Here is a 24,396-nt window from a genome sequence, read left to right as displayed (position 1 = left end):
CAAGAAGAATGATTATTATGGGAGATTTTAAGCACAGCAGCATAAGTTGGGAAGAGGAAAACGAATGTGGTAATAAGAGAATGGAATTTATGGAATTCTTGAGGGATAGATGTCTTAGGCAACATGTAATAGAGGGAACAAGAGGTTCAAGAATTTTGGATTTGGTCATAGCATCAGAAGAGTTGATAATAACTGAAATAACATCTCTCCACCCTGTTGGAGAGAGAGAGAGAGAGACCATGTGGTTTTGACTTGGAAGATGAATACACATGCAGGAGTATCAAAAAAAGGGAATGTATGCAGAATTATAAACATCATCTACTCCAATTGCTTATCTACACTTCAAGTCTTTGTGATTTCTTCTACCTCTAGTATTGATATGTACTCCTGACTACATTCCTCCTGATTTTTCTACCACTGTTCTGTCACTTCTCGTTTCATTTAACAATCTTTTAAAGTAATCACTCCAGACATCCAGAATAGTTTTATCTCTTGTTTATTTGGCATCTTTGTCATCTCAGATTCCTTTTCTTATTGAAGCAACTTTTAAATGCTGCTTCACTTTGTTTACATTTTTCTGTCTGGTTTCTACGAGCATATTGACTGTTGGGAATTTCCACCATGCTTTTCTCTTTTCCAGAACTCTTTGTCTGATTTCTGAGCCCATCATGGAATTTTCATTTGTCTATTTTTGCAGACAACTTTACCACATGGCCTCCATGGCTGAATCAATCAATGTTTTACTCAGGATTTGCCACTGAGTCTCTAAGATTTAATTCTTATTTTCAAATTCTTTTATTGTGTCTTGAATATTATTTGTATAACTGAGTCTACAGTTCACCTCTAAAAGCTGCTTGACTTTGATCTGATTTGAGTTTTAAAACTTTTGAGCATATTTTGCTTTTCAATATAAAATTCATTTCTGTTCTGCTCAAAAGCTGATCAATTACTATTTTAAACCCCCTGGAGCATACATACTCATGTTCTGAACCTGCATGAAGATATCACTATCAAAAATAACAAAATGAATGAAACTTTTCTTACTTCTTGTGTTATCCCCTTCAGGTGAATTTATGCACATCTTTATATTGAAATATAGTAATGTCCTCAAGAGAAATCCAACAGTTACTTACCGTTATTATTGGCTTGGTCTCAAACCTTTCTATATGTCTAGTATTCATTGTGAATACAAGATATATGGAAATCCTTGTGAATAGGAATCAAAAATATATTCCTGGTGTATACATTTCTTAAACTAACAGTATTTCTTCTGTTCAAAACAGGCCTATTTGTAGGCATATGAATGAGTGAGCTTCTCAAGTGCATCAAAGAATAGAATTTGTTTTTAGAAGAATAGATGCTACTTGATAGTTTGATATGCAGTTTAAAAGTTGAATGAAGAGAGTTATTAATGCTTTTTTTTTTTTTAAAGCATACTTGGAGTGTATCGTAGAGAAGAATTAATGAGAAAGAGGTTCATATGTTTGTAATATAGGGATTTCTTGGGGATGGGGATGCTGAAAAATGCTAAACTAAGAAGAGGGACAGTTTATAAAGGTAATACAGATTTGCAAGAGGAATGAAATGAACTTTAGAATGAAAAGATTATAACCTATGGATTGCACTGATGGAAGTGGGCAGAAATTAACAAGAATGATATGAGGAATGGTAGTGGATCGGAAGGTCACAGGACATATACCGCAAAATTAGGCAAAAAGCTAAGCACAAAGGATTGCTTAGATGATGAAAAGTATTAACAACTAAGAATAAAGAAATTAATCTTCTTTATGTAAGGTTCTGGGTTTCTTGGGGATGAAGAAGTGATAGAGAAAATCCAGGAATACAACCAAAATGGCAACAGGTTTAATGAATGCTCTCTATGAGGATAGCTAAAGTAGCTGGTTGATAGGTGAGAAAAAAAAAGACATCATAGAAACACATAAAGTTACTAAGGACAGAAAAAATTTTTCAGTACATCAGAAGTGGGAAATCAATCCTGTAAGTTTTGTGTAAGTGTGATTATCAAAGACAATGAAGGCTACTTTTTTTTTTGCTTAGAGAGAATGAAGAATGAGTTGACATATGGTTGGGAGTGCTTTGCCAATCGAAATTTAAGAAGAGGTAAGACAAGTATTCTGAGAATAATAGTGTTGGCCTCCTATGATGAGTATTTGTACTCTGTGACGATGTCCATATAATAACAGCTGTAGCAGTAGTAATATAAGGAATAAGAACAGCACTGAAGAATCACCCCAACCTTAAAAATTTGTAAGCATGACACCACCACAGCAGGTATCTGTATACTAACACAGGGTTCCATTGATAAAGTAATTTGACTTTGGCAGAATATTGGAAATAAGAACTACAGTTCTGTATTTATTATGTCATATGTACACATGTTGTTACTGTAAAATAGCAACATGAGTAATATCAATATGTCAATTTACACACAAGACTTGTCTATAACAGTACTTACCACATAAGTGGTAAGTATTGTTACAGTACTTCCATCTGGATGAGACAGAATTGAAACTGCTGTTTCAACCCTTGCACATGGGGGGGGGGTTCTGTTAACTTATTTCCAAGCAGTGTGTTAATAATGATAACAAGGAACGCATTTAAAAACCATTAAAGGATATATAAATCCACTACAAAACCTAGTTAAAAGATTTTTCATCTAGTCACTTATCTCTTATATGAAAGGAGTCTGATAAAGAATTGTAATAATACTTCGAAAATCATGGCAGAGGCTTAATGCAGTGGAACAGCTTTGAGAAAGGTTTAAAATGTTATTTAATTCTTCTAATATTTCATCTGTTATTAAGACATTGTCAAACACACACGCACGCACACAAGTGACACAAAACTAAGGGAAACACCTGGATGAGGTGCCCTCTGTGAGCACCTGCTGGTCACCTCAGATGTAAACTGGGAATTATTATTGTTTTCCATATTTTGGGAAGTTTAATGTAATCATATTTATTTAAATTCGGCTGATTTCTGATAGTAGCTGCAGATTCCAAAGATAGTCTTTCTCTTCTAAATTTACAATGAAGCATAATGGTCTTTTTCCAATTGATTTTATTTTGATTTTAAGAGGAACCTGTGGCATAGTAAATTAAATAATAAAGAAACACGTAAAAACCACAGTGATATCTTTAATTAGTAAAAGGACAAATATTTCGTACTAAAATTAATAGTACATCTTCCGTGTCTGTTACAGAAATAGGAATGGAATACAAGCAAACCGTTCAGTGGATCACCTATTAAAATACAATTGTTACCGCATACTAGGAAATAATAGAAAATAACAAATTTAATCTATTAAGATAAATGGTTTTTTACATAAGATAAAAATCTCCCAGATCTTTGAGAGAGAAAGTCAGTTCTATTTAAATTCGATCGGTGTAAGATAGTTTCACAACTTTCTTTGAATAAGCGTTCATATTTGAATCTGCATCTATGGAGGAGAACAGCTTTATTCCATTGAACACTATGAGTAGAGTAAACCCACATTTACTGGCATATACATTTACAAAAAGTCTGTGCACCACATGTCTCAAAAATTTGGCATTCTTAAATCTCTAATTCATAGAGCACATACAGTTTGCTCTTCCCCAATAATCTTACAACAAGAACTTTCCATCATTAAAAAGTTAATGGAATTAAATGATTACAATTCCAATAAAATCCAACAGATACTTGACTCTTATGTTCCAATACCTACAGTTTCTTCAACAGTCCACAGAGTTCTTATTCCGTACATTCCAGGAATCTCAGAACCTATAGGTAGAATTCTGAAAAAGTATCAATTGATTCCAACACATATTCCTATCAACAAAATTTCTTTTTTATTACCTTCTACAAAGGATAAACTGTCTTCTGTATGGCTGGTGTTTACCAAATACCTTGCGAATGCGATGTCTCTTATTTTGGACAAACTGGCCATTCTTTGAAAAAAAGAATAAAAGAACATCAATATTATATTGATTATAACAAACCTCTGAAGTGTGGTCTGGCACAGCACAGTATTGACGCTACTCATAGTGTCCAGTGGGATAAAGCTGTTCTCCTCCATAGATGCAGATTCAAATATGAACGCTTATTCAAAGAAAGTAGTGAAACTATCTTACACCGACCGAATTTAAATAGAAATGACTGTCTTTCTCTCTCAAAGATCTGGGAGACTTTTATCTTATGTAAAAAACCATTTATCTTAATAGATTAAATTTGTTATTTTCTATTATTTCCTAGCATGCGGTAACAATTGTATTTTAATAGGTGATCCACTGAACGTTTTGCTTGTATTCCATTCCTATTTCTGTAACAGACACGGAAGATGTACTATTAATTTTAGTACAAAATATTTGTCCTTTTACTAATTAAAGATATCACTGTGGTTTTTACGTGTTTCTTTATTATTTAATTCAATTGATTTTATGATCCATATCTAAATCATGGTTCACAAGGCCTGACTGACAATAGTAATGACTGCAGATATACATATTTTTTTGTGTTCTTCCATGAATATGTTTGCTAATCTTCCTGTCTGTCCATAGTAGGCCAATCTGCAAGAACAGAGTAATTTATATACTCCAGGCACAGAGAGAGAGAGAGAGAGAGAGAGAGAGAGAGAGAGAGAGAGACGATCTATAGTAGAATATATAATGGAAGAATGCTTACATTATAGCTTAAAAGCCATGCAGAGATTGTATTTCTTTAAGATTCTGGTTATTTTTTCTGAAGTGCCTTGGACACAGGGGATGATGACATTACTAAAGTCTTTCTGAAAGAGAACGTTGAGGAAGGATTTATTATATTTTTGACATTGTGTGAACTGTAGACATTAGATACGAAGGTGTGGTGTATATTATTAAGGATATTATGGATTCTAAATCCATACCTCTAGTTCAATCCTTTGTTGTTGTAATTAACATGTCATCAAAAAGGCTTTGCTTTGCTGCCATCAGCACCCTTAGTACTACCCATACTTTTTCCATTGTTCCAAAGCAAATGCTGTCACTAAACTTAATGTTTGACATTCAATGTGATATTATTAATATTATTGTGAGGGCACCTCCATGCAGTCCGAAGACTCATCATGGAAGAACCAAACTATTCACACAATCTATCATACCTCTCCTTGAGCCCATTAACAGATAAAGCACTCACAACTGACTCTGGCAAACCATTTCACTCATTCACAACTCTTCAAGCAAAATCTAGTCCTCACACCCCTACTAACCACACCTATATTCAAATTCATGGATGATCCCTTGTTCTAGTCCCTCTAGGCAAGTGCTGAAACATTTCCTCTGCATCAATTCTATAAAACCCTTTAAGCAACTTGAATGTTTCTATCATATCCATTTTTTTTCTCCTATCAACCAACTTCTGCATTCCACAAATCACTCACAATCTTGGTCGCTCACCTCTGAATCTTCTCTGCCACTTCATCATCCCTAAGAAACCCAGGTGATCAGACTTGAACACAGTAATCCAGAAGTAGACGTATCAAGGCCTTATAAAGAGGAATACCAACTTCCTTATCTCTAATTGTTAATGTGTTCTTCAATATCCAAGTAATCATATGGGCTACCTCAGCAACATGTTCTCTAAACCCTAACTATCTGTCTATCACCACCCCTAAATCTCTAGCTTCATATATTTCATGGAGTACAGTGCCATCAATGTGATACACAGCTTGCAATCTATCCCAAAATGCAAAACTTTACATTTCTCGACATTAAACTGACACCCATTAACTTTTGCCCAAACTAATCCTATTTAAATCATCCTGCAAGATCTCCACATCGTCTTGATTAACTATTACCTCTACCTAATTTTGCATCATCAGCAAACAACTGAATATTGAAGTTATCAACACCCTCCTCTTCAGTTCACCTCTATCATAGCATGGCAGGAGACTTACAATCTTCACCTACTTGCTCTTCAGTTTTGCATCTTCTAACAACTCCTTTACATCCTCTCTCATAGAATACTTCTCACGTCTCAAATCATTTGTGTCAGCTAAGACAATCATTTCCTTTGACTTAACTTTTTGCATCTGGATGGTGTAATCCATATCTGTAACACAGCTCCAGAAATAGAGAATAACATTTGGATTGAGATCACCAGTATTCTTTTTTTATCTTTACCTCTTAAAAGAGATCTATCATCTTGCCAACTCAGTGCCATCAAGAATCCATGCAAAGATAGCAGTATAGTCACTATGAGGACTGATAAGAGGAGTGCTACTGCTATTCTTAATAGCAGCAAATGTAATAAAAGAATGGACATAAATCTCAGGGACTGCTCCACTTACATACCTTTAGATTATGCTCCCACCAAATCTCTGATCAAAAAATTGAAAAGTCTGCTCAAAAAAAAAAAAAAAAAAAAAAAAAAAAAAGATTTTTTATGGCCTCCTGAAATCACAAAAAGAAACCAACCCCTTCAAGTTGTTCCATCCTCCAGATATATGGATTACCAAAATTACACAAACCTAATTCCCCTAAGATGTATAGCAGATGCTACAGATACCCCATGCTATAAATCTGCATGACAGTTGGCAAGCTCTCTTAACACTCTCATTCGTTATACCACTTCCTATATTAAAAAAACTCTACCCATTTTAAAACATCTATCGAGAATTTAATGTTAAATAATACAGATATTTTGATTAGCTTTGATATCAGCTCACTGTTCACCAATATTCAGGTTTTCAATGCATTAGGTAGTAGCAATTTTACACCTAGGGATGAAATTCACTTATTGCCTAAAGACATTCACTACCTGCAATGTGATTTGAATCCATAACCATTTATTAATTGATGAGTAAGGCATTCTACACTCAGCAAACCAGTCTGGCAACTACTTGGAAAAGCAGTTGTGAAACCAGTTCATAAATTGAAAATTTATCTAGACTCCAAATTACAGGCTTCAACAACCTTTCCATATTGAAAAATGTATTTAAACAAATAGATACTGCAAAAAATTTTTTTTATTATTAGTAATAAAATGTAAAATATGCATAATAATGACAGTGGACTAATATAAAATCTTTTTTTTGCATACTGAAACCACATGTGGTTGGAGCTGCTTGCACTAACCACATATATCTTTGCTACTACTTTTATACCAATCTTTTCAAATAACCATTTTAAATTCTTATGCACATATGGAGTCTTACTTTAAGGTCTTCCAAGGCTTCAGCAATAGCATGATTACAAGATGTCTGTTGTTTATCAACCTGAAGGGTATTACCCATAATTTTTTGAAATTTGTGACATTGATTCATAAGTTGAGAAGAATGGTTAACTACCAAAAGCAATCCATCTACCTATTTAACAAAAGAAAAGAAAATCATTAAGATCTCAATGACAATTTGTGGAGAAGATACAAGTATACTTATTAACAATTTTATTCCTTTATTGATATCTTTTTAGTGCAAGCACAAGGCTCATGCAGGAAGCAGCCTAAAGAGTAAAATATTATGTATGATACATACTTATTGTTATTATTACATTATATACATATTAATAGCAATAACACTTTTTGATTTACTATACACACATCTAAATTATTATTATATTTAAGAGCATCTCCATGGAGTCAAAGGCTAATTGTGGAAGACTCTTACTACACTTACTTGCACAATAATACCTATCATACTGGTACTTGAACTCATTCACTGTCTTTTCCTGGATTCATTTTCTCCATATACTATCCCTGGATGCCTGTCCATCAGCCACTCTCTTATCCATATCCTCAGCTTCAAATCCAACTCTATTTGCTCTTTTTTATGCGAGCATTCTATGTAGCATCCTGGTGGATGCCTTTGCAAAGTCCAGCAGTATCACAGCCATTTCCTTTATCCAACTCAATTCACTTTATTATATATATAATATTCATCCAAGCTCAATTTGCTTCCTCAGCCTTAAGTTAAAAGCTGGTTATATTCCACTAATATTAGTGGAATATAACTATTCCACTAATATTTCATCCCTAGCGCTACCCAAGGGACTATGAGTTGTGGAAATACCTTCTGAATATGAATGCTGTGCCGAACAAAGCAGGCTTTTTGCAGCAGCCTGGTTTTAAAAATTGTTCCCATAATAATAGGTGCCTAAAGCACCTATTATTATGGGAACAATTTTCGTTTTCTTTTGCCAAATTCGTTCGACTTCGACTTGCAACTCATGATACTTTATAATTTTTTTCAGTTTCCTTTTCATCAATTCAGCTATCTCCTGGTACAGATATTATGATAAACTGAACACACTTGTTTTCACTTTTTTCAATCACTGTTATATCAGGTGTATTACATTCCAAGCTTTTTTCAGTCTGGATTTTGAAATCTCAGAGTATTTTAGCTTTTTCATTCTCAATCACTTTTTGGTCAACTTCATGCTTCCAATAGTCTATAGATACTTTAAACCCGTACTTTTTACATAAATGCCAGTGAATTATCTTAGCTACATTATTGTGCCTTTTATGGTACTCAATTTGTGCGATTTTGCTGCACCCACTTATAATGTGGTCTACTGTTTCTTCCTTTTCTTTACACAATCTGCATTTACTGTACAAGTACAAGAACCAACATAATGTTTGTTCTTGTGCTGCAAAAATTACCGACTCCATTTCTTTCTTTAGTGCTCCATTTCTCAACCACTGCCAGGTCAGGTTGCTGTCAGTGCTGTCCTCCATGCTGTGGAGGTATTTTTCCATCTTTCAGTTCTCACTTTTACTTGGTTGGTCCTGTACTCCAATTTTGTCTCCATGGGTTTGAATAAACCCTCTTTCCTTACGTCAGTTAGAAATTTTTCCACTGTTTACTGCAGATAATCATTCAGATTTCATTTTTCTTCTTCAACAACTTGCTTTACTTGTAATAATCCTCTGCCTCCTTTTTTCCGTGATAGGTAGAGCCTATCAATGTCACTGTAAGGATTGATGGCCTGGTGCATTGTCATTAATTTTCGAGTGTTTCGGTCTAAATTCTCCAATTCTAGTTGGATCCATTCAACAATGCCTGCTGGATATCTCAGAACAGGTATGACTTAAGTGTTAATTGTTTTTATCAAATTTCTAGCATTAAGCATTGACTTAAGGAGTTTTTCTTAGTCGCCTTATGTATTATGCTCTAGTTTTTTCTTTGATCTTATTGTGCAGAATTTCTGATGCTTCTAAAATTCCCAAATATTTGTAGCTATCTTTGAATTTTATTGCCTTGATCTTTTCACCATCGAGCAGCTTGATTTCGTTCAGATCTTCAAACTTTCCTCTTATTATTCCAGCAATAGTGCATCTGTCTAAGCCAAAATCTATTGATATATCTTGACTGAATATGTGCACAGTATTAAGCAATGATCCGAGTTCATTCTCTGATTTTGCATATAGCTTCAGATCATCCATGTATAAAAGGTGAAATATCTTTGCACTTTTTTTGAGCAGTTTAATAACCAATAAACAGTTTTATTTAAAATTCTAATTAAGAGGATCAATGACAAGATAAACAATAAAGGAGATAATGAGTCTCCTTGAAAGATACCTCTTTTTATGTTCAACTCCCCAATTTCTTCTCTATTCAGAACCAATGTGGTTTTCCAATTTTTCATGTTGGTTTGCAAAAATTTTTGTACGTTTTTGCTAATACCTAATAGTTCTGTGCAGTTTAAAATCCAACTATGAGGCACTGAATCAAATGCCTTTTTATAATCTATTCAAGCCATATCGAAGATAGGTTTTTCTACGTTTGCAAATCATTTTATCAATCAACAATTGGTCTTTTTGTGCCTCTTGATTTTTTGCTGCTACATTTTTGTTCAACTGGAAAAAGAAAATTTTCTTTAAGATAGCTGTATATTTTGTCAGCTAGTATATCTGTGAGTAGCTTAAAAGTTGTTGGCAGGCAGGTTATTGGTGAGAAGTTTTCTGGCTTTCGACCTTTTTCTTTATCCTTTATTATTAAAAACGTTTTTCCTGCTGTGAGTCACTCTTCTTTGCTTCGTCCTTCTAAAACATCATTAAATTGGTTAGCAAGTCTTTCATGTAAGCCTGTCAGATATTTTGACCAGTAGCCATGTAATTCATCATCCTGGGGTTGTTTTATCCTTTTAGCTTGCTTTTGAACCATTTCAGTTGTTATTTTCAGTTGGTCCATTTTTTGTTCTTGAAATTCGTTCGTAATTTGTTCAATCCACTTTGCCTTATTATTGTAGATCTTAGGGTTGTCCCATAGGTTTTGCCAAAATTTAAGTGTATTTAAAGGAGTAAGCAAATTACTCAGGCAAGATTTCCATTCAAAAAAACCATGCTGCTTTCCAGAGATTATCATATTTCTCTCCACACACTCCTGAATTCTGCCATTTATTAATTTCTCCAACACCTTAACCACCACTAATAGGTCAGTAGCTTGTTACTCCTCTCTTGCAGTCTTATATATATAAAAGAGAGACAAGCCTTATAAACTCAATGAGTGTATTAGCTGATCAGAGCAGGTTTTTTAAAACATCCATGACAACAATGGGATCTGAACTCACAACATGGGTTAATACATGGACTGATCTAATCCCATATTTACGTTAAGATTTTGCGCTAATAAAGGTTCTGGATAGTTGGTTTCAAGACTGTATAATGAATGGGCAGGTTATTTAATGCTTCTGTGAAACTGGTGATTTTTAAATGTTTCATTGTGTTTTCTGTTAGCATAATTATTATTATTTTTTTATAGTATATTACTGCTAAATTTTGCATATTTATTGTATTTGGAATATTTCCTGATATTTTATTGGAACACTGTAATGTTCAAGTAGTACTGTAAAATGGCACCAAAACCTCACAAAAACAAACCAGAAACAAAGAGACATGATAGACTGGATAGCGAAATTGTTAACAAAGAGACTTGTTCAAATGAATGGTAGCATGCCATTTCAGAAATTAACTAGAATATCGAGAATGAATAAACTTTGGCAATACTAAAGTAAAATAAATTATTACACGAATGATAATACACAGGTAATGTATAAGAAATGAGTTAAGAAGTGTGAAGGAAGATTAGGAGAGATGAAACAATGGATGCAAAGTGAATGAGAGTAGGAGTGAGAGAGAGAGATAGTTATGAGAATGATAGAAAGGGGAGAGAATATGAGAACTAGGAGAGGAGAGGGAATGAGAGGAAGGTGAGACAGGACCAACAGTGCAGGAACAAGAATAGAGAGATGACAAGAAGTCAGGTATGTGGGAGCAAGTAGATAAAATGAGAGATGGTGAGCAAGAAAGGAACAGAGTGGGAAGAGGTGTGATGTGTAGTGATTCAATGATCTGTAGATTTCAAGATAGAATGCTACAGGAGCATTTGCTTGGAGGAACAACAGACAGTGCAACTATGGCAATTAAGCAAGGTGAGAGAGTGGATGAGATGATTATGCTGGTGGGTAGGGATGAGTTGAAAGGCAGTGTGAATTAGGTGGCAAGCGATCTGAGGTTCTTGCTTGAGGATGTATGGCGAAGATTGAGAGGAGGAAAACAGTGAGTGCATTATCCAGGTATGATAGCCAGAATGTATTGAAAGAGAGGCTTGGATTATATGGATGCTTAGGGTGCATTTGAGAACAAAAAGGAATTGTATGCAACAGAGATGGCCTGCATTTCAATAAGAAAGGATGAAAGGCATCTGGAGAGAATGTTATTCTCTGAACAAGTGAGAGTGTCTGTGCAAGGAAAATAGAATTATCAGAGAGCACGATATTGGGAGTAGGTCTCTTGTGGAAATAGACACGTGGAAGAAGTGGGAAACACATGGTGTAATTAAAAATTCAGTGGAGTCTGGAGGAAATAATGACAAGTATAGAAACATGGACAATGTGATGATTCTTTATACTAATGCATGGAGTATCAATGAATTAGTGGTGCTGACAGCCTCAGCTTGTCCAAAGATTTTTAGAATCAGTTAGACATGTTTGACAGAAGATGATATACTGACAGGAATAGAAGTACCAGGGTATAGCATTTTTTGGCAAGATAGAAGTGCAAATGCAATATTGGAGTATTGTCGATGATAAGTGATGAGCTGTGTCCTATCAGAGTGGAGGATTTGAAGAGCAATGGCACTAATGGTTTTGAGAGTATATAGTGTGCAGTGGAGGTAGGCAGGAAAGAATATTTAAGTGGGGTATTGCTATAAGCCAGGAAACACAGAGGGTGAAGAGAAGATGATGTTCAGGCAGTTGAGCTTGGCAAATAAGGAAAGAAAAAGAATAATCATCACAGGAGATTTTAACTACAGAAGTATAAATCGGAAAAAGGAAACTGCATGTAGCAGTAAAGAAATGGAATTTCTGGAATTCTTGAGGGACAAATGTCTTAGGCAACATGTAGTAGAAGGAACATGAAGTACAAGAGTTTCAGATTTGATCACAGCATCACAAGACCTGATTATAAATGAGATGTCGTCTCTGCCCCCAGTTGAAGAGAGTGACCATGTGGTTGATTTGGAGGATGCACAGACATGCAGGAGTAACAAAGAGAAAGGAACTGATGTGGAATTATAAAGCAGATGATTATTATAATCTTAGAAATCAGTTTGGAACGATTCCATGAATGGAGGAATTGGAAGGGTGGCATATCATCATTGCATGAGAAGTGCAAGTGGTGAAGAAATGTTTATCAGGAGCGAGTTATATAAATTGAGTAAAACAGAGAACACAATTGATGTAAAGTGGATGACAGACAATATCAAATGAGTAATGCAGGTGAACAAAGGTTATGGAAGATATATAAGGAGAGGAATGGACAGCAGATGTATGAAGAATATAAGACTTGGGCAAAGTAAGGAAGGAAAAACTGGAATATGAGAAGAGACTGACCCTGAAATCGAAATAAAAAGAACATATTATTTATTATTATTATTCTTACGTGACACCTCCAAGGAGTCAAAAGACTCATCGAGGGAGAGCAACTTTACAACTCTCCGTCTCCACAACTTACTCCACCAACTCAGCAAAAGGTTACTACAATCATCACCCAAAACAACAACACCTACCACAATGAGTAGTATTTTTTGTATGTAAATTGTGTGTTCTCAAGGTTGATTTGTCTGTATGCAGGATGAAAAACCTGGTTTCTGGGAGAAAAAACCCTACTACCTCCATATGAGATCAGCTAACTCATATTGAATTGAAACAAATCCACATAAAGATTCCTCTCATCACAACGAGAATTGAACTTAGGTGTTTTCCAATTGAAGCATGCAATGTACCATCATTCTTTCAATTGCACTACGGAGGTGCTTAAGAACATGTCATAAATGTGGAGGAAAAACAAGGCATAAATTCAGATTGGCCTTTCATATCATCTACAAAAACCATCAAAGTCAATTGGCAAATCATCAAAATATCATACAGAGAATTTAATACAGGTAGGTATTCAAAAATCCGGCAACCTCAGGACCTGAAGGGTGCCGAATTTCGGATGATTATATATGCTATATATTTTTAACAGAAAAGGACTACCTGTACAGTCCTTTAAAGAAAGAAAATTAAACACTAAATGAAAAGCTTATGAAATTTTAATGTTCACCAACTAAATATAACGGTTCTACAGAATTTTAATTAATAAAATGTTGATGGTGGTGGTGACCACTGTAGCTTCTTCCTGCTTCCTAGCTATTTTCTTGAATATATCATGCAGTGTCTGCTGCTTCATATTTGGGTCTTTCTCTAATAAGTTTATCTTGGAGCAAGTAAACATTCATGATTTCTTGTTCACTTACAAAACTTCGTTGCTCTAGTCCAGCCAGCAGTTCAGTTGTCAACGTAATTAACCTGTCAACAGAGATTCTTTCTCTCACCTCTTCCTCATTTTCGTCACTGCTTTTATCTTCATCACTACCTTAGAGGCATTTCTCTCCAGACTTTTAACCATATCTACAATTTCAGAATCAGTGTAATGATGAACTGTAGGCACATTATCATCGACATTCACCCATTCCGTTAAAACATTTTCATTTATCCTTGATGAAAGCTCCTTGGCATCAGGATTAGTTACATCTTTAACATAAGCAAGAAGTTCCTGTATAAGCTGTTTTTCTTTGGGAACCCTAAACCCTGCAATATTATTTTCAGTGTCTTCATTAGAATGAGAAGTAAACATTAAACTTGGCCACAATTTATGCCATCCATTTTTCGGTGTTGATGTTTTCACAGACTTCCACACATTGGCAACACAGTACACTGCATCCTTAATGTTGAATTCTTTTATGAACTTCTGTACTGGGGTGCCTGAATTAACTGAACTCACTAGGCGCCTCATTAACAGGGATCGATACTTACACTTCATAGAACATATAATACCATTGTCCTTTGGATGAATTAGTGATGTGCAGTTGGGTGGGAGGCAGACAACAAAAACATTATCTTTCACTAGAAGATTGGCTTTTGGATGTGCGGAACAATTGTCTAAAATAAGAAGTATCTTGCAATTAGGGTCTAATCCAACCGAGTTACAGTGAGCCCTAGCCTCAGGAACAAAACAGTTTTGAAACCAATCCAATGTAATATCAGTGGTAACCCACCCCTTCTTGTTGGCACGGTAATGGACAGGAAACTGTGTCATATTCCTGAAGGCCCTCGGATGTAAACTCTTTCCGATAACGAGCAACTTACATCTATGGGTACCCGCAGCATTAGAGCAGCACATTACCGTGACGTGATCCTTCGAAGCTTTAAACCCCGATGGCGATTCTGCATCCTCGGTTGTTAGAGTTCTTTTTGGCATACATCTCCAAAACAAGGCAGTCTCATCAGCATTGTACACTTGTTCAGGACTTAAATGTTCATCACTAACTAACTTTGCAAATTCATCCACATATGCACTAGCTGCATCTTTGTCTGCTGAACATTTTTCCCCACACACCGCACGAAACTATAAGCCATGTTGCAACTTGAAATGATGCAGCCAACCTTCTGAATATTCACACTTGTGTTGCAATCCCAGCTCTTCATGAAACATTTTGGCTTGTTCCTTTCATAAATCATCAGAAATTTCCACACTTTCACTTACACGAAAATTAAACCAGGTAATGAGAACTTGGTCCAGTTCTGAACTTTTTCCCTCTATCACGTCACTGAATTCCTTACAAACATTTGGTTTTTTGATACACTGTCAGAAAAGAACTTTATCAGTTTTTTTTCTGATTTTTAATATCATACTGTTGAATAGCCAATGTCATATGTTTCACAAATGGTTCGCATAGACATGCCACTATCAAGTATTTTTAGCACTTCCACTCTCTCTCTCTCTGCGATCAACAATGCATGATGTTTACGTTTTACACCACCTATTTTCTTTGCTGATTCCATAATAGGGGCTATACAGCAGCAAATAAATGATAAAATGAGAAGGAATAAGCAGATTATCGCAATGCTTATCAACTACAGGGCCATTAGCACATAAACATAAACAGAAAACAGTGGCGTGCCAAAGCAGTAAATTTGAAAATGCATGCTCCAAAATCCATGCCAGAGATCTGAAGGAACCGGATTACGGATGGCCGGATTTTTGAATGCCTACCTGTACTTCATTTATATCATCAATTTCTGATATGTATCCCCCAATGGGTGTTCAGCTTACTATGACAGCACTACATAATTAATTTTACATTATTATTAATCTGCTACCAACAATTTTCCTCCAAATTAGTCTATTACTTGTGAGCACTCCAATATTGTCATATCTAACATTTCATGCTTCTCAGCCACTGATGACTGAATCAATCCACCTAGACCTTGATCTTTCTCTAGATCTCTTCCCTGCCATCTTGACATCTAACCTTTCCTCACCCATTCTATTTAAGTGGCCATACTACTTTAGATTAGCTCTACTGACACATTCTTGAATGCTAATAATGTCAAGGTCCTTTCTAATATATTAATTTTTTAATATGATTCTGCCATTGATGTCATTGGATTGATCCTCTAATTTTTCTCAGAACCCTCATATCTTTGGTCTCTAGTCTTTGATCAAGTGCTTTATTTCTAACCCAACTCTCAGATTCATAACTGAAAACTGATTTGAATACTGTATTCTATACTGCTAGTTAGGTGTTATTATTATTATTATAATAATAACACCAAGGAGTCCTTAGACTCATCGAGGGAGGCCCTAAACATCATGTCCATCACAACTATTCGACATTCACTGTCATAGCATCCACAACCGACTCAGGCAGCTTATTCCACTCATTCACCACTCTAAAAGTAAAAAGCCCAGCTCTAACACCCTTACTAATCACACTCTTGCCCAGCTTTCATTGATGTCCCCTAGTCCTCCCACCACCAGTCCTGTTCTTAAAAATATAAAAGCTTGTGTGCCCCAGGTGAGGATTAGCCAGGTGTTTTGGCTAATTTCTCTCTTATCCCATATAAATTTATTCAGCTGGCTACCCACCATACCAACTTTGATTATTGTGTTGTCCAGATTTAAAATACCATCTTCTGTGTCTAAATAGCTGAAATATTTTACTTGTTTTATAGATCTCCATTCAGAATGTGGCCAAAGCTTTCAATGCTCCTGCCTATTTTCATAGTTTTGGTCTTTTTGTTGCTGATTTTCATGCCAAATTTATTGCAACTATTATTCAATATAATTAGAGAATCTTGGAGACTTGCACTAGATGTGTTTAGGAGTACAACATTATCTGCATAAAGCAAAGAGCTAAGTTTGACATCTCTGATTCTAATATCAGGGCTAAAGCCACTTTCTTTCATAATGTGATCCATATAGATGATGAATAAGAATGGAGATAACGTGCATTATCTCCATTATATTACCCCTGATTTTACATCAAACCATCTTCCTGTATTTCCATCAATTCTAACTGCTATCTAACAACTTAGAAATAGGCTATGTATTGCACTGTACAATGTTCAATTCACACCATACAACTGAAGTGTTTCGAAAAGTTTTTCTATGGGCACCTTATTGTATGCCTTTTCCAAATTACAAAACTTAAGTACATATCCTTGTCACATTACCACAGTTTCTCAACTATTTATATTAAAGTGAAAATCTAATCTTGACAATTTTTATTTGGTCTGAACCCAGCTTATTCTTCTTCTAGTTTCTCTTCCACAATCTTTCTCAACCTTTTTTTCAATTATGCTTGCATAAATCTTACCTGGAACACTTCATAGAGAAATTCTTCTATAATTCTCACATTCAGCTTTATTCTCTGTTTTATTATTATTAGTTTATAGATGGGTACTGTGAGAGCTCTACTCCAATCAACAGGAATTTGATCTTCTGACAAGACCCTCTGAATTATGCAGTGTAGCCACTGCAAAACTTTTATACCTTCATACTTTAGCATTTCTGGTCGAATATCATCTACTCCAGCTGCCTTTCTTCATTTCAAGTTTTACAGCTTTTTCTGTCTCAAGTATTGATATGTAATCCTCTCTGGTATGGTTCTGTCACTGCTTTGTTCTTTTAACAGTCTTTCAAAATAATTACTCCAGACATCTACGAAATCCTTCTCTACAGTTTCATGTCCCCTTTCATCATCTTTGATTCCTTTTATAGTACTCTTTCCTCCATTTTGAAGCCTCTTCAATAGCTTCCAGAACATTTTGCCACCTTCCTGATATTTATTTTCCATACTCTTACCAAAGTCTTCCCATGACTGGTGTTTAGCTACTATTACATAGTTAAGCTCTCTTGCATTTTTTTTTCTGTATTCTTTTAGTCACCTGACAACTATTTGATAGGAACTTTTGGTATGCATTCCTCTTTTCTAGGAATGCTTCTTTCACTTGTATCCACCATGGTATTCTTACTTTTCTATGCTTGTAGAAAAATTCATCACATACCTCATTAGCTGATTCAGACGATGCCTTCTTTAGAGTTTGCCACTTAGACTCACAAGGTTTAGTTCTTGTTCTCAAACTGCTTTAAATTTTCTTCAATAATGTCTGTATAGTTGAGTCTACAATTTACCTGTAAAAGCTACCCAATTTTAATTCTCTTTAAACTTTCTTATATACTGTTTTTTTTTTAATTTCCATTTTTTTAATATCCATTTTTATTCTGCTTTGTACTAAGTAATGGTTACATCCAATTTCATATCCTATGTACACTCTTGTATCTTGAACCAGCATGATGATTCACTATCAACAATGACATAGTTAATGAAAATTTCTTTTTATCTTGTGTCTTCTCTTCATGTGAACTTGTGTGCATCTTTATGTGGAAACATGATGTAAATAATGACTAGTCCATGTCCTGAGCAGAAATCCAGTAAATACCATTATTATTGACTTTGCCCTTTTCTCCAAATCTTACCAAAATGTTCCTATATGCATGGTGGGATCAGATCTCCAACAAGGACTATTTTTTCCATTTTCTTTATGTCAGCTGCCTGTTCTAATGACTGAACTGCCTGTTCAAAAAATTCCTTCACTTCTTCCTTAGAAGAAACTTCTATGGGACCATAGGCAAAAATAAGTTTCAATTGTCCATTTTCCCATTTTGAAGTTTGCCCACAAACTTCTACTTAACTCTACTTGAAACCTACCAATCAAGAAGCTTATCTTCATGTTTGGTGTTGACTGCTATTGGTAGTCCTTCCTTTCCTTGATAATTATTGCCTGAAAATAACATCCTGTACTTATTATTTAGTAAGATCTCAGCTGTTTTTGTCTTCTTTGTCTCAGTAATGTCAATTATGCCCATGTGGTACTTTTTCAATTCTTCTGCAAGGTTGATATCCTTTCCATTAATACTCCTTATATTGATGGCTCCTATCTTCAGCACTTCTGATGTTGGGTTTATTCTTTTCTTGTAGATGTTGAGTTGGAGCTCAAATAACACATTCATAATTTAATACTTATGTATACAAATTTAAAGTGGCTGGTGAGATGATATGATGCCCGACCCAGTGTAATAAAAACCAAGACCTGATATTAAATGATTTCTGGGCAGCATGTATAAGAGCATATGGATGAATTAGGCTTTGAGACAAAATATGTTATATCCTGTAACAATAACCATGCTCATGATAATATCATTCCTACATCCAATGTCTGTCATATGTAGAATGAATTTAAAAAATTAAGCTTTTTATTTAGAAATCTCCATGTTAATAGCTCTTTTATATTTGGGTTTTACTGTATCAATCTGAAGAAGTACATAATATTGTTGTACAAAACTATGATTTATTAAACTATCTTACTATTTTACGTGTGTTTTTTTTTGCCAGTATTAATTTCATGATTATGGGTGAATATTATTTTTTTATTATTACCCAAGACCCGCATGGAGTCAAAGACTCAGCTGGGAGGTCCTTTTATCATACACACAGCTCATCATACCATGCTTTAAACACACTCAAATTCTCTGCAGACACCAGACTCTCAGGCAAGGCATTCCAATCATTCACAACTCTGCATAAAAAAAAAACTGCTTCTCACTCTCCTACTCACACCCTCTTTATACAGTTTCCAGGGATGACCTCTGGTTCTTCCCTGATCTCCCACTATTTTCTGTAGAACCTCTCCAGCACTGATCCTATAACAAACACTTATTAACTTGAACTCCCCCCCCTCCCTCCTGTCCACCAGACTCTGCAAGGTGCATCTTATCAATCTTTTCTCATACTCAACACTCCATACCAAACATTCCAGAAAGGTTAGAAACTACCTTAGTCAGTCGCCTCTAGACCCTTTCCAACATCTCTTCGTCCTTCTGAAAACCAGGTGACCAAATCTGGGCACAATAGTCCATGTGGCCTAATCAAAGCCTTATACAATGGAACAAGAATCTCCCTACTTCTACAAGTCAGTGTCCTCTGCATCATTCCCAGAAGCCTTTGTGTTGTCTTCACAATTCTGGCTATGTGTCCCCTAAATTTCAGATCCTTATCCACTATCACCCCCAAATCACTTATCTCCTCCACCTCCAACAATATATCCTCACCAAGCATAAATTCTGCATCCCATCTTTGTTTTCCAAATTTTAAAACCTTACATTTTGCAACATTGAACTCACATTCCCATTCCTGTGTCTAATCACTCAATTTATTCCAAGTCTTCTTCTAAAGCCACAACATCTTCTCTACTCTTCATGGTTCATCCCAACTTTGAATCATCTGCAAACAACTGAATATCTCCATTTAAATGTTCACCAATATCATTAATATACAAGTTAAACTGCAATGGCCCTAAAACAGACCCCTGAGGCACACCACTAGTAACTTTCCTTTTCCTGGATATCGCTCCCCCATACACAACTTGTTGATACCTATCAGATAGCCAGTTTCCAATCCAATGCACCAATCTAATATCCAACCCCATCTGCTCTGGTTTGATTATCAACTTATCATGCGGTAATCTATCAAAAGCCTTTGCAAAATCTAAGTATATTACTGTGTATCCTTCTCCTCTGTCCAAGGAAGCAGTCACCTTATTGTAATAAGTAAGTAGATTAAAACATGACCTCCCTTTAGCAAATCCATGCTGTCCATCAAAGATACCATTGTTGTCAACTCAATTGTGGATCCTAGTTCTTACAAGCTTCTTCAACAACTTAACTACAACTCCTGACACACAGATAGGCATATAGTATAGTTTGATGCTTGAGTTCTATCACCTTCTTTATGAAGTGGTACAATCTTGTCCTCCTTCCACTCCTTAGGAACTTGACCCAGTGCAAGACTCGTATTAAAAAAATATGTCAAGGCCAGCGTCAACTCCCTGGCACATTCCTTCAGAATATGTGGTGATATATTATCAAGTCCCACAGTCTTATTTACATCTAGTTTGCTCAACTCCCCATACAGCTCTTGCTCACTTACAGTCAGTCTCTCCTCCCCATCATCAACTGCTCTCAATCTCTCCATGAAGTCACATTCACAAGATTGAAAGACCTTTATGAACTGCTCATTAAGTATCTCCACCACAACTTCCACAACAGCTGTCTTTATACCATTTTCTCCAATCACCGTCATCCTTCCATACTCATTCTTTCTTCATGAATTTGTGTGTGTGGGAATCCCTCTACATATGTGACTTATGACCACTTGTAGAGCCATCCCACTAATCCTATCACATTCTTTTCAATTACTGGTGTTTAGTCATGTAATCTAATGATTACTACTCCATCTGCAGTACAGTAATATCATCTGTGCATATTATTATTTGGGCCTCAGTCACTAAGAACATGCTGGCTGCCAAATTGTAGTGATTTCACTTGAATACCATGCTTTTTTATTTGAGATTTTCTTTCATTATTTCCTTTTGAAAACAGCAAGCAAGAGAAAAAGGAAAATGCAAAAGATAATTGATTTAGAAATATAAAAGTAAAAATAATAGAACAACAGATGAAAATGGAAAAAGCTGTTGTTGCTGTAGCACAGATTACAGTTCATATAGTACTTCCACCTTATGATCATACTGACTTATGATGGGGATTCCATTCTGATGTCCTTGTTGTAAGTCGAGAACAATCTGTGTTTGTGTGGTGAACAAAATAAATGTGCAGCACAACATTTTTCACTGGTATTCTAATCCTCTGTATTATTCATTACAAAACTATGAAGAATGGAAAGGAAACTGGATTATTCAGAAAATGAATGCTGAATACGATGAGACCAAGATGCATGTATATTGCGTCTAACACTCGTATGTTTTCTGTTTACAGGAAAGAAAATTCCAGAGTTCCAAAGTCCTTTTGTATACATGTAATTCTTCTAAATGTACAAGAGAGGCATCATGTGCATTATCAGGTATCTACTAAGGTTGATATATATTGTAGGTTTATTTAATTTTTTTTTTTTGTTTTTGTGCAAAAAACTAAAATGACTTTTTGCCTTAAGACTAAAATGAAGTGTTGTAGTGATCACAATTCCTAATTTAGATAGATAAATTCAGTTGAAATAGTACAGAATAATTTTCTCCCCTTATTCTCCATAGTCCAAACTATGAAAGCTTTCAGCTCTGACTTCTCTCTGTACCAGACCTCATACACTCTGTTTTATCACAGTCCTTTATGTTTTCTCCTAAAAACAGCTCTGTCTTCGTATCATTCACCATATACTCATAACTGTGATATTTGGCAAGCACAATGACAACCTTTTGCATCTCACTGCTGTTGTTATCTTTCACTTTTCTAAATAACCTGCATCTCTTTTTATCTGTTCAAATTGTTTAGCCTTACAACCATCACTATTTATTTAATGTAGCTCCCACCCACAAAAGATTTATTTGGAAACCAATAGTACATTTTTACCATAGATGGATTAAGGATATATATTTTTTGATACTGCTGGACCTGGCTAAGGCATTTGACAGGATACCACATGGAATTCTAATCCGTAAACTACGACATATGGGAATGGATATAGGGTTGGTGAGATGGATAGGTGGGTGGTTGATGGAGAGATATCAGAGAGTAGTTTATTCAGGAGTAGAGTCCAAAAGACGGCCTGTGACTAGTGGTGTGCCGCAGGGTTCTGTTCTTGGACCACTGCTGTTTAATTTGTTCATTGACGATATAGGAAAGGATCTAAGAGGGAACAGGTCATTTGTTTGCTGATGATGCAAAGTTGGGTAGGGCAATAGTGAATGCAGAAGATGTCAAAATCTTGCAGGACGACTTGGATAGATTGGAGTTCTGGGCTAAGGAGAATGGATGTCAATTTAATGTAACAAAATGTAAGGTTATGCATTTTGGGGTGAAAAGATTAGCAGCAGTATACCACATTGGTGGAACTGTACTCCAGGAAATTGATGAGGCCAGGGACTTGGGAGTGTTGGTGGATACGGAGATGGTTTAGGTGGCACATTGCAAAAGTGGCTAAATCAGCTCATCAACTCACTTGGTTGTTGAAAAATACTTTGAGGAGCAGAGACAAGCAAGTTATTGTACCTCTGTACCGAGCCTTGATAAAACCCCATCTCGACTAGTGTGCCAGATTTGGTCACCTAGGTTTCTTCTTGATGGGCAGGAGGTTGAGAGGATCCAGAGGCGAGTGACCAAGATGATAGCAGGTCTGTGGAATGAACCTTATGAGAACAGGTTGAAGATTTGTGGGTTGCAGAAATTAGTTGATAGGTGGAAAAGGGGAGATATGATTGAGACATTCAAATTGCTAAAGGGTTTCTATAGGATTAATTCGGAGGATATTTTTGAGATCAGGACTGGTGGTGGTGGGAGAACTAGGGGACTCCTATGGAAGCTGGGCAAGAGTATGGTTAGCAAGGGTGTTAGAGCTGGGTTCTTTACTTTTAGAGTGGTAAATGAGTGGAATAAGCTGCCAGAGTCTGTTGTGGGTGCTATGACGGTGAGTGAGTTCAAGGCAAGGTATGATTAGATACTGTGAGAATGTCACACTATGTGTGGACATGATGTTTAGGGCCTCCCTCGATGAGTCTAAGGACTCCCTGGAGTCGCCCGTAATAATAATAATAATAAAAATAATAATAACTCTATATTTTTTTTTTTTTGTATTTGTATTTATTGTTTACATAACCTGGTAACCTTGTTCCAGAAACCAAACATGGTACTTAGCAAGCCACTTCTGGCCTCCAATAATTGGGGTGATGGTAGTCTCATGTCTCACACCAGGTGATGAAATTCATCTTCCACATAAAGACAGTGACAAACATCCATGAGAACTGCAGGATTCAAACCCACAGCCTGTTGGTTGGAGATCAGATACACGTACAGCTGTTTACTCCTCATATCTAAATTCTCAATCACTATGCTCATGCTCACTCCTGAAAAAAACACCAGCCTGGTTCACCAAGTCGTCAGCCTATCCGCTCCCCAGCCAAAAGGCTGTGGGTTCGAATCCTGCCGTGGGCATGGATGTTTGTGATTGTTTGGAAAATACTAGTGGTAATGATGGGCAGCAGATGGTGTAGATGATGATGATAGTAGTTGCAGTTCGTTGTAGTTGGTGGATTGAGTAGTGGAGACAGAGAGTTGTAGAGTAGGTGCCCTCTCTCGATGAGTCTTTGGACTCCCTGGAGGTGTTATGTAATAATAATAATAATAATAATAATAACAATAATAATAATAAAAACAAACCATGAGTATCCTTTTATTCACACCTCTAATAATGGAATACACTTTAATTCCTCATTTCTTTCTTCTAGCTATATTTCACTCAATTATTTTACACACTTTCATTTGTATTACTAATTGTTTATCTCGTGCTGTATATGTTCCATCACATTTCTCAAATTCAATTCAGTTTTGACTCTTAACTGCATTCCCTTGCTTAGCATCACTTGTTATTTCTAAACATACCAGCAATCTTTTCACCACCATCACTCATACTCTTTTGTTCAATATTCTGTGCAGTACTGCTCAAAATCTTCTACCCTCTCATTTGAT

The 24,396-nt window shown here is 35.7% G+C and overlaps 1 protein-coding gene across 1 annotated transcript in view; it reads right to left on the bottom strand.

Moving 5' to 3' along the window:
* LOC150096139 (mitogen-activated protein kinase kinase kinase 4-like) overlaps positions 1 to 24,396 on the bottom strand; it is a 734,047-nt gene that overhangs the window by 415,576 nt on the left and 294,075 nt on the right. The window contains exon 13 of the mRNA XM_090409620.1: positions 7,193 to 7,342. Coding sequence (XP_090265746.1) covers positions 7,193 to 7,342 — 150 coding nt within the window. The remainder of the gene's footprint in view (positions 1 to 7,192; positions 7,343 to 24,396) is intronic.

This window comes from Typopeltis vanoorti, chromosome 19 (genome assembly GCF_054136105.1).
Source record: "Typopeltis vanoorti isolate ZY-2024b chromosome 19, IOZ_Tvanoo_1.0, whole genome shotgun sequence".
In the NCBI taxonomy this organism is placed as follows: Eukaryota; Metazoa; Arthropoda; class Arachnida; order Uropygi; family Thelyphonidae; genus Typopeltis; species Typopeltis vanoorti.
Note: the sequence above shows the minus strand (reverse complement) of the source record. Positions and strands in the feature narration are given on the sequence as shown.